Source organism: Aplidium turbinatum, chromosome 15 (assembly GCF_918807975.1).
Source record: "Aplidium turbinatum chromosome 15, kaAplTurb1.1, whole genome shotgun sequence".
Lineage (NCBI taxonomy): Eukaryota > Metazoa > Chordata > Ascidiacea > Aplousobranchia > Polyclinidae > Aplidium > Aplidium turbinatum.
In genome coordinates this window covers 13,368,705-13,388,963 of record NC_137486.1, presented here as the reverse complement: position 1 = coordinate 13,388,963, position 20,259 = coordinate 13,368,705, and the positions used below count along the sequence as shown (strand labels likewise).

The following is a 20,259-nucleotide window of genomic DNA, read 5'->3' as shown; positions in this document are numbered from 1 at the left end:
AAACCCTCCACGATTTAAAAAAGAACCACATGTTTAAAGCACTACAAACTACCGCCCTGGTAGTGTCATGAGAATAAGGCAATCGCTGCGAGCCTTCGTATCCCCTTCTCTAGATATCCTTGGGACAAATATATCAGAAAAAAGGATCAGTGGGTTATGTAGGCGTATGTGCAATACGCTTGACTGTATTGCTATGCTAGACAGTCAAGTCACTACCTAGGGGCGTAGCAAGCAAAAAATATTAAGGAGGTGGGGCAAATAAGTAAGTTATTGTAAATTGTAGTAAGCCCAGCAACGAGTTGGCGTAGCATCCAGAGGGAAGTTTCAGCCTAAATCAATAAGTTAGTAAAACTCAGTCAAATGATGCTGTAATAGAAGGTAAAATGAAAACAGAGTGAGACTGTTTACCAGGCATTTGATAATTAAAGTAACTTGCGTTCTTCTGGTGACTATTTACTAGGTGTTAAGGACAATTTTCATATCAAACGTCACAAGAACCGTTGTCTACTAAACCTGACGTCTTACGTCATGGACTGTTGCTAGAAAATAGCAAAGATTACATCATCGTTAAATCTTGAATTGCACAACCGTTTGCAGCTGCAGCATAACATTACATCATCGTTAAATCTTTAATTACTTGAACAGGTGTTGGCCGGGCTTGAGCAGGTGTGAGCCAAACTTGAACAGCTGCTTGAATATCTTATCATTGTCCGCCCCGATAGCTCAATTGGTTTGCGCGTCACTTCTGGAACGAAGAAGCTTCAAGATCAAGCGGCGCTGGTTCGACTCTCGGGGTGTGCGCTTGAGCAACGCATGTTAAGGACTGCTCTCCATTCAGCGGCATCTAATGGATGGAATAATTCCTAGGGCCATTTTTATATGACCTTAAAAAATCAATAATATGACTTTATTTTTTGGAAAATATGACTTTATATGACTTTATGTGAAAATCGTTTATTTTTACATGCGAACAACGTCACTCACGGAACTAAAGAGTAAAACATACGCAACATAACAGTAATACACATCCATTTTTATTTTAAACCACTGTTGTAGTACAGTTTCATGTAGTGTGGAATGTTAGAGTTTTTGAAGTTACGATTTGGACGTAAAAATGACTTTAGTAAGGAAAATGAGCGCTCCACAGACGCTGATGTGGGTTGACACTTCTGCAGTTTTGCATAAAGCGCTGGTGAAATGTCTTGTCTTTGTAGCTCCATAATTTGTTTCACATCGTTTTTGTCCAATCGCTTCTTAATGTAATTTTTGAGCTCAAGCGGATCTTTTCCGAAATCAAGGGCATTTAGATCAGCATGGGCCTCTTTGATGGTGTACGTACAACTTTCCATTTTGAGTATTAAGTTTGAAATATTGTTGTAGTGGAGGCATATTTCTGTTAACTGACTAGTCAACTTTGGATCGTTGACTGAATTTTTGACGTTCTTTACAATAACTCCTTCACCTTCCCATGCATTGACTATTTCTTTCACTTTAATGCAATGTGTGACCTCATAAAATATAGGTCTGTGACTGTAAGTGTTATGTAGGCTAATCCTACAGTTTGCCTTCGTTCAATCAGAAATTGCCTTTCATTCTTAGTGCTTAATTGCTTCACCGCTTAAATTGGTACTTTTTATTTAAAGTATACAACGGTATGACTTTATAACTCAAAAATATGACTATATAACTTAAAAAGCTGATTTATGACCTAACCAGGAAAATATGACTTTATATGACTTCATAACTTTCTTAATATACCTCATAGGGATGCGGTTTTTGCGTTAAAATTGATTTCACGACTTACTGATGCATAGAAAAAAATATGACTTTAATGACTTTAAATGGCCCTAATAATTCCCCGGCAACAAGACTTCAACAATCGGAAACTTCACTCTGTCAATCTCGGTGACTGGGCCTGCGTCAGTGATTTAAAGCCTCTACAAGTATGCGAAACTGCCAGGATTAAGCTCTGCAAAAGCTTTCCCAGTCCGAGGATAAAGATTCAATCAATCAATCATTGCCTGTGGATTATTACGTCACAGTAACTGCTTACGTGCGTTTGAAATATCGTAATTTATTCTCGTCATGATAAAATTGTTGCTTGAACAAGTTGGTCGCATAAAATTTAACTGTTTTGCTTAGTGCTTGCCAGCTGGACAAAATTTCCGTCTTTTATCCAAGTAATTCGCATTGTAGTGACAAGTTTAGTGGTGTATCGCGTTGCACCCAATTTCGACAGCCGTGGGTTATTTTTACAGAAATACAATTCTCGAATAGATGTTTCCAGAAGAATGTTTCTTTTCGGTCATTGCATGCAGACGAACGGATCCAGAAACTTTATGTTACAATTTTCCCACGAAGAAATTATGGTTTACCGCTGTGACCACTAGGTTACCTCCTGACGTTAACGATGATAACTAGCTTTTTATATTTCCGACGTTTCGTCAGTCAGCACGACTAACTTTATCAAGGTGGCTAAAACAGGTTAACGCAACCTGTTCAGCAACAAGGTTGTGTTAACTTGTTTTAGCCACCTTGATAAAGTTAGTCGTGCTGACTGACGAAACGTCGGAAATACAAAAAGCTAGTTATCATCTTTAACATCAGGAGGTAACCTAATAAATAGTCACCAGAAGGTAAAATGTTTATTTAAAATATTTCGTTGGAGAATTGCCTCCCCTCCCCTACTTCACCCTTGGGGCCCAAACCCTCCACTTAGTCAAGGCCTATGATCAATAGGGTTGACAGGGGGTACTTTTAAAACCCGGACCAGGAATGATTTTAGGGGCCCGTAGGGCGTACCTTTCCAAGAGGCCGCCCTGAAACTTGACGAAATCACCACATGTTGTTTGGATAATAAGCCTAGTGTATTTTCCATAGAAATGTCTTGATTTGAGACCCAAAGGTCTTATTGGTACCGGCCCCAAATAATCTTCTGAACGGCCTTGCCTGTCATAATATCGTCATAAATTTCTCAGAGGTTCTAAAGACCAACTTATATCTTTTCGACAACTAATGATTTGCATATAAAAATATTTTTACAAACTGCACAAAATTCTTTGATAGTGGTGTTATTTTAAAAACAGCATATTAGCGCAATACATATCACTGTTGACCTCTGAAATTTTTCTTTGAACAGAATAAGCGCCGTTTGGCCACTTCTAGTCAACAGAGGTAAAGATCTCAGCTATCTTTAAAAAGTTGTCAAACTTGTTTGAAAATCAACCAGACATGAAAAGTCTGAAGACATTTGCTTCTCAATGTGCTGGCAGGCAGATTATAACGTCAGCATGAGCCTACGAGTATGACTTGCCCTTATTTCCGGGAATTTCCCATTCAATAAATTTTGAAAATATTGTTTTAAAGCAGGAGAGTGCAACCTTTTGTACAGCAGGGCCAAATATGCGTATCTGAGTTATACACGTTATTTGCATACGGTAAGTTACCTACTGTCCATTTTTCTACAGCTAATGCAGTTATGTGTTGAAGTCATTTAGGGGAGATGTGAGACCTATAGATACAGTGGGACCAATGGAACATCGGATTATTTAGTCTCCTGTAAAAAGTAAAGATTTTTTTTCGATTAGGACGCACCAATTCTATAACTTATTTCAAATCAACACCAAAACAGTGGAGATGTCTTTCTTTTTTGACTGAATAACATTTGTGTGATTTTATAACTTAGGTGAAAACAAGCTTTTTTGCTCTCTGTATATAAGAAATTTTCTTTAGTCTTAGTGAAAATATACCCATAAATTGTGGCACATCGACAAGTAAAAGTATTAAGCTTAAAGGTAAATATAGGTTTAGCTTACCCAAGCTGAGCTTACACAAGTTAAAATGTCGTTTTTAAATTTATTAACAATGTGGGACCAATAGAACAGACTATTCCTAAGCGTTTTATCGGACCCTTGCCGTTTAGGTTTTGCCTACTTTTAAGCCAAATAAATCAAAAGCTCTATTTTTTGAATAACAACTGCAGAAATCTGTAGACTGTAACTGATGTTTTTGAAATAAGCTACAATAATCCTACGTTTGCATTGTGAGTTTGTTTATTTTTTTATTTAAAATACTCAAAAATAAGACTTGGTATGGCTCTGCTGTTTTGTTTGTTAAAAATGTTTTGCAAATGACACAAAAATTTAAAATTTCCAGATTGCATGTTTTACAGAAGTGTTTAAATGTTTCAAAGGTCCCATTAAGTGTTCCATTGGTGACACATGAATGGGACCCTTGGAACAATTATACAGTACTAAACGGTCATACACTATTAAAAAAAATGAAAATTAATTAGTTGTGGAGGTAGGTTAGTCCCACAACAATGTAGAAAAAAAATCAGGAAATTGTGGACATGATGGCCAATTAACAAAAACCATTCCATGGGTCCCACACTTCTCCTCTGTGTGTAGCTATATCAACCAAGAAAATTAGATTACACAACCAGCTTTTCATTTTATGAACTGGCTTCCCTTTAAACTTCAAAAAATGTATGACTTCTACGTTCTACCCTCATTGTTCTTATCAGGTTTGCAAATTCCTTATTACTGTTATTAGTCCATGTCACTAGGTTTTTAAAAACTCCCAGATAGGGACGCCCCGGGTGCCTCTGACGATAAAGTTGCTCCATCGTCAGGCTACCAAATGTTCAATTCCACGCTTGCGAAAGATGTATAGGCTACCCAGTAAATGTCATTTTTCTTTACATAATAGTTCAATCAGGACGTCAGGTTTAGGCTACTCCCAGAGCGTCTCCAACGCTAGTGTAGCACCTTCAATTGCGTAACGCGATTAAAACGCTTGACAAATTTACTGGATAAATATGTTTCATTTGTGAGTATTCTTGGCGTGACCGCATACTCCAAAGTCTTCGCAGGCATCATAGCCTATTTTTGCTTCGCGGGCCGCATTTGGCAGGAAGGTTGCACACTTCTGTCTTAAAGCACCTCTTACACTAATAAGGTCAATGCATCTATACTCAGCAGATTTTATGTTTACTGTCACTGTAGCCTGCGTGTGTAGCCTACTAGTCAACAACGGCCACAGATAAGCCCGGTGGCGTAGCCAAGGGGAGGAGGTTGGGGGTTACAACCAAGAAAGACTGACAATTGGCGCGTGGATTCCATACGACAAAAGTGAAAGTGTTTGACAGTGGTCTTTGCCAGGCTCCATTTCAACCTCTACAAGTCTACAACTTCAGATAATCTGCGATTCCGGCAATGTCGTCTGTAAGCGCTTTCTCTACCTATTGGGCATGTCTACCAAACACAGAAGCGAATATTACTGAGAATAAATTGCGGAGCAGAAAATGGGACCTTTAAAAGGAATTCGTGCGTTGTGCAGCCTTTTGGCTATTTTTGCATTGAATAAATGCGTTTATACAGGACATTTTTTGGCTGATAAATTTTATGACTTTTTTAAAAATAATCTCTCCAAGAAAAAAGTAGATGTCCAAAAAACAAGTTAAATAATTGCTTTACAATTAACCAGGTGTTGTTAGCCTGTAAAATAGCCTACACAACTCAGAGGGCAGTGGTTGGGTGCTCGACTCAAGATCAAGCGGCGCTGGTTTGGCTCTCAGAGTGTGCACTTGAAAACCACATTTTAAGGACTGCTCTCTGTTCAGCGGCACCTAGTGGATGGAATAATTCTCCGGAAACAACGCTTTAACAACAATCGAAAATTTCACTCTGTCAATCTTGGTAACCGCGGCTCTGCGTCAGTAGTTTAAAGCCTCTACAAGCATGCAAAACTGCCTGGAGTAACCTATCAGAGGTTTTTTCAGTCCGAGGATAAAGATTCAAAACCAACCATGCCTCCTGATTTGTCATATTCTGCAGGATTTTCCCTACTTTTAGTAACTTTCTGAATTAAATTTTCTAATAATTATATTCAATTGTTTCAGTGTTCAAATGCTTTTTATCGTAAGAAGCTTTCGTATGATAAAAAGTTTAACATTTTATCAAGCAATGTGTAAACACAATTCATTAGTTCAAACAATAAAGAGAATTTTCTCTATATAGATTCAATAGCTTATCAATTATCAATTTGCTAAAATTCAAATTGTAAACGAAAAAAGAAGCAATAAACACTGAAAACTCTTGAAGAAATTTTTAAGCAAATCTAGGACCTAAGTAGCCTATAGTAGGGGGGTGTGTTAATTGTCGATTCATACCGTACGCTGCTAAAAATTTGTGGAGCAGTATCAAAATCTAGAATATTTATGAAAATTCGACATACGATCCCCCTAACCCCCATGTACATGCCCCCTGAATAAAAGGTACCCCTATTTTCAGAAAAATATGAGATTGTTGGCCTTTTCACCCACTATACTTGCGTTTTGGTGGTATTTATCTTACTCTTATGTGGCTTTTCGGGGTCTGTGTGTTCAAATAGGACATTAGAAAATTCCTAAGAATTTTCAATATGGCGGTATTTCAATATGGCGGCCAAAATGAGGCTTGGAATGGGTACTTTTGTAAATTTTGACCAAACATAGTTGTGTGATATGTCGAATTATAAGTTTTCGAGGGCGTAGAATACGAATTTGATCCCAAAAGTAGGCTTATTCTTTCCTGGCATGCGCAATGAATATACCTGAGTATTTATATATGTTCATACTGATGAATTATGCTTGTTATTTTGCATTGTGTTTTGCAATATCCTCTTTTATTAGGCTGGGCCAAAAAAGGGGTTATTTTTAAGAATTTATACTACGAAGTTTTAAGTCACCTAAAAGTTGTGAATGGGTATCAGGAGCAAACCCATGATAAAATTTTTATTTTTCAATGACATCTTACGGTCAGACAGTCCGTTACCATATAGCAACCGTTTCCGGCAAGACAACAACTTGACTAAACTGGTGATTTTTCAGGCTGTGAATGACTGTCAGGGCTCATTTTGGTACCAAAATATGCAAAAAAGACAGCCAAAGAGCATGGAACATATTGTACACGATGTCTATGAAACAATTAATTCCACTTTTAAATAAGAAAACATATTTTCTTCACATTTATGGTCAATTATTGAACAAAATGAAAATTAGTTATCCCGAAATGTACCATCATCATCAACCAATTTTGATTATACAGGCCAAGAATTAATCCTCATGTCGAGGGTGTGGCCTGTCTGTCTGTCGAGAACGAAGTCTTCCCCTCCACACCTCGCGATTTATTGGGTTGGCAGAGTCCATGTTCAGGGCTACAATGTCACGTTTTACAAGTTCTTCCCAAGAAAGTTTTGGTCTACCTTGACCCCGCTGTGCTGCGGTGTTAACACATCTGACCTGTGAGATCCAGCTTGAGCTGCGCTCAACGTGACCAAGCCATCTCAATCTGCCTAATTGGAGGACTTCACTGATGTCTTTTAATTTGAGCTTTGATAGCAGAGTCTCAAACTGGATGTTGTCTTCAGGTTTGACTAGGCAGGTCCATCTTACCATAGCTCTGTCATTACGTTGTAGGCGCTTGACGGTGCTTGCTAAAGCTACATGCCTCTGTTGACCAATGGAAGTCAATTACTTCCAAGTAACTTCAGTACACAATACAAACTCATACAATAAACATTCATATTAATCCCAACTGTACAAAATGGAGGCCAGTGACTTTTTTGTCACAACCTCAGATGACGTTGCCAGTCCATGCAGCTTCTCTCGGACACCCTTCACAACTCTGTATAGTGCCTGGAGCCGAGCTGCTCTTCACATTTGGACGCTTTATTTGTGTTCAAATCTGTGGCGAGTCCTAGTGCCCGCTTTGCTGCGTCATTGACAACATGGAGGTTGGCCACAACTTTCTTGCCATGACGGTAGTTATCTGAGGTGGTCCATTGTGCAACGGGCAGCTTGACAAAGCTGGAGTCAATATTCAAGAGCTCAAACATGCTCCAAGAGTCATGTCCAATGAAGTCTTTGAGGGCTTTTGTGTCCAATTGATGAGGCTAGCATCTCCTGTTTTCTTGTCTGTGTACTGTCTGTCGCGTTATGGTACCTCAGCAATCAGCATAGCATTTCTCATTGTCTGTTTGTCAGATGATGTTCGTTCTGAGAAGAGTGCCAAAGAGACCAATCTCTCTGAGAGATACCACATATGGTTTTGTAGCTTCTGTCTGGCCAGAACAACAAAGGAGAGAAATTTGGCAGGCCACATCATTGGGTCCTTGCTGATACTGGCCTCTGCCTTCTTCGTCGTATGAGCTGTTCTTCCGGACTATATGTTTGGGCATGATGTCATCAGCCACTCGGCAGTCTCGTCATCCAGGGCCTTCAGTCCAAGCGTTCCATGTGGTGGTTGATGGATTGGGCAGTCATGGACGACATGATCTACTGTCTGGTCTGTGGCGCCACACTCGCATCCCGGTGAGGGAGCCAGGCCCCATCTGCACATGTCTGAACGAAAGCGACCGACGCCGGTTCGTAGGCGGTTAAGCCGGACCCACGCAAGTCTTGCGAGAGACATTCCCAAAGGGTGGGGATCGACGTCGGGTAGGAAATCACGGAGTCGGGAGGTGTTGTTTTGCCACTCCATGTTCCATGTGTAGTTCGTCCAGTGTGCCGCACTTATTCCAAGATCTTCAACATTGTTCAGGAGCTGTCGTGCGGCGGGCACAAATGGACGTCTTGATTTCAGTCGCTGCTGTCCTCCAGATAGGCGCTGGAGTGTACTGTGGAGGAGGTGGCCGGTGCCTTGAGGGGGTTCTTCATTAGTACCAGGTCATTCGATGGTGCATCAGCAGCACTCCTGCACGTTAACTACGCTTTCGTGTAAAAGATTGCCAAGAATACAGCAAGACTGGTGAGTGGTGTCTTCCAATTCTTCGGGTGCATATACATTCCCAAGCTGGCATCGGAAGAGTGCCACCTTAAACGTGTACACAGTTTTGCTAATCCAATGGGCATGGTGGAATGCCCCAGGCGCTTTGATGGTGATGGATCTCCAACTGGCAGGAACGATCCCTCCAAGAAACAGCGGTGTTAGTTCTGTCACCTCCAGGTAGTCATGTTGAAGAGTCTCCTTGGTGCTGTTCTCGATCCATGTCTGAAGGAAGGTGATGGTGTTATGTATATAACCTGTCAACTCTCTTTATGGAGCAGTCACCTCGATCAATGTGTAGTTGTGGTTCAATTCGCTCCAATTGTTCACCAGTTGCTTGAACAGCTGTTCATTGGATCATGTGGTTGGGCTATACACAATTGAGCAAGATGCCCCCCAATCAACTCATGGATGTGGTGTCTACATGCCAGTTGCAGAAAACTTCTACCAAGCTCTGTCTCCAGTCCAAAATGTTTGCCTCGTGTTTGCCAAAAACTCTCCTTTTTTGGCTCTGTATCTGTTGACCTATTCCTCTTCCTTAGTTTGTATTCTTCAATAACTGTAAGGATCATCTGTTCTATCGCTTGCCACGATTTAAGGGTAATACCAATATTTGCTCACCAGTCCTGCAAGTCCTTTGTTACAAGTCTGGCAGTATCCAATGCACTAGACTGAAGATGGCTGGCTTGCTACAGTTAATTGTTTATGATACTCAACTCATGGTACTGAAAAAACAAGGCGGTCCTTTTACAAAGACCTGATGTGGATGAGATTCTAAATAGTAATATAACAGAGATTGAGAAACAGAAGCGGTTATACCTCGAGATCAGATACGCCCGTGACACTGCACTCTCAGTTCCAAAACAAAGTGACATTTTTCGTTTATTAAAAGACCATAAAAAGCTGCCATCTTTTGTTTATGGAGCCAATCTGAAAGCTTACCTGAGTAATTTGAGTTGCAAAGCGGATGTTACGATGACTGATTTAAATTCTGTTCTTGACGGCATGAATCTAACAAAGCGCTGAAATTTTTCGTTTGAAATAATCATGAATTCGTATTCTACGCCCCCGAAAACCTATAATTCGACATATTACATGACAATGTTTGGTTAGCCTTTACGAAAGTACCCATTCTAAGCGCCATTTTGGCAGCCATATTGGATTACCATTATATTGGATTTTTGGAGGTAATTTCTAATGCCATATTTGAACTCACAGACCCCGAAAACCCCTATAGGAACACCATAAATACCGCCAGCATACACGTCGTTTGGTGAAAAGGCTTAAAAACTCATATTTTGGTGAATTTATGGATACCCCCTTTTCAGGGGGCATGTACATGGGGGTTAGGGTGGTCCAATATGATAATTGTTTTCATATTCTGCATTTGGATACTACTCCACATATTTTAAGCACCGTACCACGTTGCCATCGTGAAATTCGTCAAATAACACACCCCCCTACCTATAGCCTACTTTTGTCTGCAATCGACTTCAGTCTTCAGTTCTGAACCGTGGAAAAATTGATTAAAACTAAACTTCAGCTACCAAAACTTTTAACCTCAAATTCTAAAGAAATCTAGCTTGATTCGATGATTATCAGAAAGTTTAAAGCAATTGTTTTTAGTCGAAACGAAATATTCTGGAAATACCAAATGAATCTAAGCTTTTTTTAAACATTTCAAAGCCACAAGTGTTTTTTCAAAGTAAAGTGAACAAACATGGAGTTACTTGTTCTATTTTTCTTGCACAAATAAGCAATTTTCCAAACAGTTACAACAAAAAGATGCAATGGCAGATTGAAATCCAAGAAGGTTAAACACAAGTAACTTAATGACGTCATCTACATGAAAACGCTTACGGAAAAGTAAACTCTAAAATTGCAAGATAACCTAATGTATGGAAAAAAACTCACTTCCTTTTTGGATTTCTCGCTCTCAAATTACCCCAAAATGAATGTTAAAGTGAAATCAACTCGAAAATGGAAGTTTTTTTTGTAGACCAGCGCAATAAAGCTATTACTTATTATGCATGGCCATTGATCAATGATCGTATTAGGCTACTTTTTTATTTATTTTATTTATTTGCAATCAGACACAAAGTCCATAGAATTCAAACTTTTAACAGTCATCACACAAAATATCAGACTAACACAACATCAAGCAGGCTACATCAAACAACGTACAAAATACTGTTGTAGTGAATATAAAATGTAGAATTAAAATAGAAGTCAGAAGACATAATATTGCGCAAAAGTGGATTAATTGATCTTTTGCAACGTTCTACAAATGCATAGCAATTTTTTCTTAATAGAGCATCAAATGTTAACACGTCGTTCTGTACCTGATACACTCTAGCACTGTCGCATCTCGACAACTTGTGGATAATTCTGTACGAGTCGTTGTAAGCAACTCGTATGCGATTTAAAGTAGAAGTTTTATAGTTACACCATAGCTGCGAACCAGGCGCGGATTTATGGGGGGGGCCCAGGGGGCCCGGGCCCCCCCCGAAATTTTGTGAAAAATTGTATGTTTCCGCATCAAATGGTTTGATATGCTTCTAAACAGCTGATATTAGTCCCTCGGCATCACAATTGATGAAAATGGTTGTTTTAATGTCTATTTTCTAGCATATCGTATAGGCTATGTCGTAGTATCATTGATCATATCTGTTTAGCTTTTTCTTTCTTTTTAATTGATTTTTAAATTTTCTGGCCCCCCCCGAAAAAAGCTCTTAGATTCGCGCCTGCTGCGAACCATACATTGGCATACAATATGATTGGTACATTACATTTTTAACTTCGGTAGAGCAATTTCCAAACTTGGACGTAAGCTGATTAGCAGCGACATAAAGAGATCGCACTTGCCTTTTAATACCCGCGTCATCACTGATGGTATCATCAATCATTATACCTAAATATTTCACTTGTCTAACAAATTTAATTTGTGTATTGTACAGCCGCATGCATGGAGAAGTCAAAACTTTAAATTTGCGACATTGATGGACCAATCCAACAGTTTTGTTACAGTTGAAAATAATGTCATGTCTAGTAGCATAGGATTCACAGACATCAATGAGTTTTTGTGTACCTTTAGCACTTGGACTAAATACACACAAGTCATCTGCAAACATTAGGTGATTCAAGTGAGATGAACCAGTATTACATCCGACATCTAGGGAATTTAATTCAGTCGATAAGTCATCTATATACAAAGAAAACAGGTAAGGACTTAAAACCCCTCCCTGCCTTACTCCGTTGATGACATGGAAAGGGTCAGAAATTTGATTCCCCCACTTTATTCTCATTATTTGTTCTTTATACCTGTCACGGTTTGTCTGATTTACAAACGCGCGCGGACTGATATGCAAGAAGCACTTTTTGTGTAGCCTTAGTCACTTTATTAAATACAGTTTACAACATTAATCAAGTCTTATTCAAATAGAATCCGAGCATGAAAAACAAAAAGAATGGCGGTTAGAAATACATAGCACACCCCAGTTCTCTTAGTTAACCAAGTAAATGGATAAAAATTAGAGGTTACTTACAGTCTCATTATAACTGCAGAGCTGGGCTAACTGGTCAGGCAAATACTTAAGGTAAAGTAATAACTATCTAGTTATTACAGACGACACAGGATAAACGACAGTTTTACTCAACTATAACAGAATAATTGACCCTTTTACTCAACTATGATACATAAAGGTCAAAAACAGATAAAGTAAGCTTTCCTTTGTCTAGCAATAAGCCATGCCTCAGCTGAAAATGAACTTTGACCAGAGTTGCCAAAATAAAATCACACAATAACATAATAAAGTAAAAAGGACCATGATAGGTCACCATAACTGGGCTAGACTGAACGCACAAGCAGCTGAACAATTGAATTTGTGACAATACCAATGCTTCAATAATCGTACAAAACACATAGGAACATTCCGTGAAACTAACTTGTTAAATAAGATATTGTGATTAACTCTATCAAATGCTTTGGATGCATCCAGAAATACACTAAACACAGGACTATTGTTGTGTATGTAATGAGATACTGTTTGTTTATAAAGATAAACACATAAATCTGTGCCATGTTTTGGCTTAAATCCAAACTGATTGTCAGATGTATTTAAAAACGGTGAAATATGCTCAAGGATATAATGTTCAAATAGTTTGGACACTATAGTTGCCACTGCAATGGGTCTGTAATTTCCAGCATCCTGAATATTGCCTTTGTTATTCTTACAAACAGGGATAATTATGGTATTTAAACAAGGTGAAGGCAGCATACTATGAGAAAGGCGTACGTTAAACAATAAGCTGAATAAGAAGCACAATAGTTCATCTGCATATACTAGATGTTCGGCTGTAATTTTATTTTTTCAGCGGATTTATTAAAGGGTAATTTGCATAGTAGCATTTGTATCGTTTCAGTAGTGCATTGATATTTCTCGATATTGGCATAGGCTTCAGTGTCTTGCATCAACATGTCTATTGCTTCACTTGTCGGATTGTAACGCACAGAGTTTAATAAATCGCCATAATAATTTTTCCACATCTCAGTCACCGCAGTAGACCCAATTGCTCCTCCTACTGTTGAAGAGATAGGACCTTTAACGTTAGAGGACTTAATTTTTTGCCAAAATGATTTTCGCGAATCTTCATGATGAAGGGCTTCAGCAAGAGAATCAGCTTTAAGCTGTGCAGTGTGCAGTCTCTGATCGACATTTCCGTAATGCATATTTAAAATTTTTTCTAGATGTTTTCATCTTGTTAAAAGTAAGGCCAGTGAGAGGCTTACCACTCGACAACCATTCTAGATAAGCATTTCTAGCAACTTTGTGAGCAGTGTGAACTTTGTCATTCCATCCTGTGATTTCTAATTTGGATCTTTTTTTTGAGTGTCTGAGAAAACGGATTTGCTGACATATGTAGAGCATGTATCAAGTTATCATAAAACAATTCAACTTCTCTTTGATGAAGATCATTACTACAATTGGGGTCTGTACAGTTAATGGTTTTGGATGGTATAGGTACTTGTGAAAGAAAATACTTGCTTGAACTTCTATAGTCTTCTTTTTGCTGCTGAGAAAGATACTGCCATTGGATCTTGCTAGGTTTCATCAACAAAGACCCACTATCCATTTCCACTCTTGGGAGGTTTTCACGAGTGAAAGTTACTGCAAGAGGTTTATGGTCAGAGGTTATGAACTCCTGTAAACATGGCCTATGAGAGGGGGGTACGGAGGGTACGGCGTACCCTTGAGGGCTCAGGCCTGTGATTGTTGGGGGGCCCGAAATTGTGATTTTATAGTTTACGCGCAAAAATCTTTGGTTCACACTATCCTAAACGACTAAATTCAAGCATATAAGTTGTAATTTGTTAGTCCTTGGGGGCCCGTAATGTAGAAAAAGAGTCCGGAAAGAAATTAGGGGCCCAAAGTGGTTATTCAATGCTTTACGTGCAAAAATGCTCTGTTAAAAGTACCCTAAATTAAATCATAAAAGTTGGTTATTCTCCTGTCCGGGGGGGGGGGGGGGGGGGGGTCATATATAATGCAGCAAAGGCAAGGTTGAGAAAAACCCGGACTTTTTTAAAAAGCCCTTGTGTTTTTGGGCTTTTTTGTGTTTGACTATTTGAAAAAACTATTTGAAAAAACTAGCTTCACGCTTATTTTATTCAAAATGAATTTCGGAGTTGGAGCAGGAGAGGAGCAGGAGTCAGAAAAAGTGGCTTCGTTCACCTCTGCGAGGCATGTGGAGAATGCAAAAGTTAATGAAGAAAGGTTATTTGTCAGATGATTAATTTGATAATGTTTTAACAAGATGTTATGTTTGAGCCTTGGTAGAGAGCTTGACTTGTTGTACAAGCAGTGATGGGCATTATCGGCGATAATTATCGGCGATAAATTTTTATCGCTTATCGTTATCGCTCAATTATTTTTTCAGTTATCGTTTATCGTTATTGCCAAAGGCAATATTTGATTATCGCCGATAATTAATCGCCGATAAATTTTATTTCGGATCAATACACAAGTGGAAAGACCATGAAAAGTAATATTTTTACTAGCCACCTAGTTAATGAAACTAAAATTAAAACCAGTTTTTCTTCAGTGCCTGAAGTGTGTGTGCACAGGTCGTTGTCAGGGGAGGGGGCACGCCCTCCTGCAGCGACGGCCCTGACCACACAATAATTTTTAGAGTTGCAAATTGCAATGCAATGAAATGCATACAACAAGTCTCTTGTTGTTTTGCTGCAATCAGCAATCGCGAGAGAATTTTACAATTAAAATGTAAGCGCACAGACAGTACAGATTCCTTTGAAGCGAAGCGAAAGAAATTGGCAAGTGGTTTGTGAAAGTGTCGCAATACGAGGCCGCTTTTACATAGGAAACATGGTCTTTCGCGCCACCTCACAATCAACTATTTTATTCTTGTGTTTTCTTTTTTCGTTGGAAGTGTTAGTTTTTAGTAATCGTAGTAAAAAAATAAAATCTCTCTCGTCAAAACATGAAACTTACTGTTTTAAGCGCATTAAATCTTTAGATGAGTAGATTAACAAAAATTGCAAGAACTTGCCTTGAGACGTGCGGTTATGTCACAAACTCAGATTAAAAGACAAAATTCACACACAATAACAACACAAGATCGGTTATAGACTGTAAGATCGATTTTTTTTCTAGCTTGGCGATATAACTTTAATCCAAAAATAATAACCAAATGCGTAAGTGCCATTTAACTTAAAAAGTTAACCCATTTGTGCCGAAAGTGAAAGTAGGGCCTACTTAAAAAAATTTTCGGAAAATTTAAATATTACATAATTATGACCTAAAAAATATATCACAATTATTTTTTTTCTAATTGTGTTTGTACTTTTTGAGAAAAAAGCCGTCTTATATATAAGATGCTAGGAAAATCCGTTATCAAATTTCACAAGTTTCTTGTGCGTAGGCTGATGCTTAAGCGTTATTACATTTTACTTATCGCTCAAAGTGATAAATGGGAAATGTCTTGTTCATGTCTTGTCATGTCATTATTGTCATCAAGCATTTTATTGAAATGAAAGTTCAAAAAATATGAAGATGAAAATTAGCAAAGGAACACAACATCACTGAAACAAGTCATTGCGGAATATGATATTGCTTGAAGCAAATGACATGCAGACCGACATCACAGTTTTTGCATCTTGTAGTAGTTTTTGCATGACAATAGGCGCATCGAGTTGCGTGGTAAAATTGTGCCAAATACAGTATAACCTTTCTCATTTACCTATGCAACATAGCCTACCTCAATCATATATTTTTATTCCCACTAATACAGTGCCTATATATTGTAATTCTTATCTCAACAACTCAGCGTTATGCCATTGCTTTAATGGTGGTGTTCACAAAGAAAACAAAAAAAATTATCTGAAATTATCAGTAAATTACGATAATTATGTTATTGTTCTTAAACAAACACGACAATTTTGACAAGCTTGATGGATTTCACAGTATGCACATTTTTACTACCAATAACGCTTAAGATTACTGATAAATTTTCAAGCATTTTGCGTTTTTTGGAATTTTTTCAATTATTGCTGACTTTGCTGTAAACAGCCCTTTATGCAGAAAGCAAAATACAAATAAGTTTGGAATTTTTTATGGTATTTTCATTTTGATAAAAGCATCCAACTGGTATCTGAAGGTATAATTATAAGCACGGCGGTTATCTCAGTGGTTTGATTCTGGATCAAGAGGTTGAAGATTCGATACCTACTGCCGCTGTTGCGATTCTATTCATGCATAACTACAAAAAGTTTTGTCCCTTTACAGTATATTATGTTCGATTTTTTGTCGTGTTGATGAAAACAGTTCGTGCTGCATGGAATTGGACAGCGCTAATCAAAAAAAAAATTATCGTTATCGGACATTATCGGCGATAATTTATCGTTTATCGTTATCGCTTAACTTTTTTTTGATTCATTGTTTATCGTTATCGCTTTAGGCATTTTTCGTTTATCGATTATCGTTATCGCTTAACTGAAAAATGAGTTATCGCGCCCAACACTGTGTACAAGATACATATAACACTCAGTAACGTTAACGGATTTAACATTTTTATTGAACACACAGAAAAAAAAGAAAAAACATACAAAATCCAACGTTTTCGACACCACATAGTATCATGCTCATCAGGAATAATTATAGGCTATATTTAAGAGAAATATGTCCAATTTTGGAGTAAAGTGTTGTATGGTGTGCAATACGCCTAAGCAAACATCACGCGTTTTACCCTAGATAAAGGGGGCCCGGAGTGAGAGGGGGCCCGGAATGACTCTTCGTAACTTACCCCTAGTGAAAATTTCTCTCGGAAGCCCTGCCTGTAGAACCTTTAATTCTTGAATTGTAGAATGCACTGATTTTGTACTTAAGCAATGGTCGATCCAACTGGTTGTGCCATGTGCTTCACTTACATAAGTGAAGGTATTAGCTTGTAACAATTCATGGTCAGAGATAACAAAGTCATTGTCATGACAGAATTTGTCTAACATATTTCCAAACTGATTTGTTTGGCTGGCGTTGAAATCTCCTATTAGACATATGTTACAATTATTAAGTTGGAGGTGTAAAGCACTTAATTTACCCAAATGGTCTTGGAATTCTTCTCTGTTTGCTGTACAACAATATGGCATGTTAATGTCAACAAAACAGATAGATTTGTCATTCATGTCTACTTGTATTCCGATGATGCTTTGATCATAATTATAATTAATGTACGACTTTGTATGACTTTGATAATGTACCTAGAGTACAAATTTTATACTTTTTAAGATAACATTTGAAAACTGCGAGGAATTGTGTTTTAATTTAATCTTTTCAACTCATGCTTTTGAAATATTTGTATTTTATCCCTTTGCACTAGTATTGCGACGTGCCATATTTTAAACTGATTAGGCCTGTCTCGTTTTGGTATCAAGCACGTTATAACGTCTGCATTTTGTCTCTTTTACCATTTTCTAGACATGTGCTATGCTTGGCATATATTGTTTTTCGTAGTGATAGACTGAAATAAAAACAAACTGAACTGAATTATTTGTATTGTTTGTGCTATTTGAGAGGTGGGCCTACTGGCAGACTACGTTAAATTCCAGAAGCCATCTCTTTACAGAATCAGCTACTTATAGGCTACTCTTAAATTACCAGCTACTGCACATTTAGTGTGATAATTATGATGAGGTGTTTAGGCATTTGTCCAGAAAAACTTGTAAGTGTAAGATAGTTGACAAAGTACATTTATAAGCTACACTAGACTACTGGTAGCAGTAAAAGTTTAAGGTAGTGTATGATCCGACGCAAAAATTATTTGGGTGCAATTATTATATTTGGTCGGTATTCTTTTGCATCTTCAATCAATCTTCCAATATCAGTTCGACCAACATAATCACACTGATATGCACAAAAAAAGGACAAAACATCTTTTTTTTATTGTAACTTGCACTACACGAGTGAGATCATGGTGAAGCCGCTATTACGCATGTCAGTAATTATATTGTACTTCGCAAGAAAAATCAAAAATTGATACCAATGATTGTACTGAAACACATTTCATTCACGCGTTATGATTCCATGTTGTTAAAAGTCATAGAGCGTGACCTTTGAACCTATTATTGATCTGGAATTTCGACAGAGGCATTGCATCCGTCAGTATCGCAACAGAAATGGCACAATTGAACCTGCGAGAGAAAAAAATTACCAAAATATTGCAGATTTCAATGTTAGAATAACTTGTAAACAAAATCTGTCAAAATTGCACTCACAAAATTCACAAAATTTTTTGTTAAAACTGTTTTTGAAAACGGAAAAAAAAAGTATGAAAATATTTAGAGATGCTTACGTCGTTTTCTCCTGGGTAGCACTTTGGGACGTTACCGTTGGCATTGTTCATGCAAGCTTGTCGTTGTTTGCATTCACGGACAATGCTAAGGAATCCGACTTTGCTTTCAAAGTAAGTTTGACAGACATCCTGCAAAACAAGTTTGGTTTACAACTCAGGTCTTGTCCAAATCTTTTACATTGGCAAACGAAATGGTTACGATACGAAGCGAAAATGTACAAAAGAAATTAATCAAACAATTCCATATTGACTGACCCCAGTTGAGCAGGCTTCAAGTGTCACATTTTCAGCTCCTTCCATATTGACAATTTCGCCAACGAAGCACATAAGCGCGGCTGTGGAAAAATCAATAACCAAAGCTAAATATCTCGTGAAATTTGTTCTGATTTCAAATTAACTACTTGAAAAACCGCTTTGCTACTGTAAAGTAAACAATTACTAAAGTTAAACTGAACACTGATTGTAAAATGCAAAATAAAATAAAGATTATCTTTTCATATAAAAGTAACAAAAAATGTATATCTTTTGAAGCGTCTTTAATAATTTAGTTTGTTTTTACAACGATCGTTGCATCTGCGTTGGATGAGATGCATTATCTTTTTATATTTTATGTGTTTTATCCCATTAGGCTTACGCGTTTAATAAAGTAAGTCTGAAAAGTATCAAAACGATTTCTCTTACTGACGACTTCACCATCACCGTCACCACCGTCACCATTATCGCCATCGCCATTATCGCCATTACCGTCGCCATTGCCGTCTCCATTACCGCCACCTGGTGGGACTTCACCTGCTTGAGTGAATGCCGCTACGAGGAGCAATAAGCATACGATGAGTGAAAACTTCATTTCGACTATTAACTATTAGCTGAGAAATCTGAAAGAAAAAGCGCTTTCAGTAAAAGCCTCAAGACTCTGCTTGAGAGACATACGAACTAGAATAAATTAGTTTGTAGGCTAAGTCGCAGTATGAACGAAAGCACGAGAAAGCAATGCTGGAAAAATCATATGCTGCTATACATTAAAATAAACTTTATTAGCGCAGAATATGAATTATCATATTACAAAAAATAGGGTTATAGTAAAAATAAGTCTATTTCAAAAAAGTTATCATGCTCAACATAATGTTGAAGATATGTTTTGTTCGATGCCTTAACATGAAACAAAACTTCAAGCTGAAAAGTTACCGACGTTTCAAGCAAAATAATTTAATTCAGAAACTAAAATTTGAATGTTAATATTCCTGCATTGACTGATTATATAAATTTTGTTTTGTTATTGATTTTAGAAACTGTTCACAAAAAAAAGTTAATTCTATCACCCACATACATTTTATGTCACTTCATTTTTTGTTTTACTTTGAGATTACATCATTATCACTATGGTTAGACCAGGATTAATTTATTTTACATTCATTTTTCTTCCCAGCCTCACAAAATTAAAATAATTAAGTTTGTTTTCTTCTAAAAATTTTCTCCAGTAAAATAAAATGTGAAATTTTAGCTTGTCGTAAAAATTTTCTGCAGTGCTGAGGACAAACCATTCACCAAATGTGAAAATTTTTGCAAGCACTGTTCTTTAAGTAGCACA

At 37.6% G+C, this 20,259-nt stretch overlaps 1 protein-coding gene across 1 annotated transcript; it reads right to left on the bottom strand.

Moving 5' to 3' along the window:
• Positions 1 to 18,229: 18,229 nt before the first annotated feature.
• LOC145784791 (uncharacterized) lies at positions 18,230 to 19,577 on the bottom strand. The gene is made up of 4 exons (XM_082596640.1): positions 19,353 to 19,577; positions 18,927 to 19,006; positions 18,672 to 18,800; positions 18,230 to 18,510 (listed from the first exon to the last, which is right to left on the bottom strand). Exons 1-4 carry the CDS (start codon positions 19,516 to 19,518, stop codon positions 18,442 to 18,444), a joined length of 444 nt encoding a protein of 147 aa, XP_082452766.1. The 5' UTR covers positions 19,519 to 19,577; the 3' UTR covers positions 18,230 to 18,441.
• Positions 19,578 to 20,259: the final 682 nt, after the last annotated feature.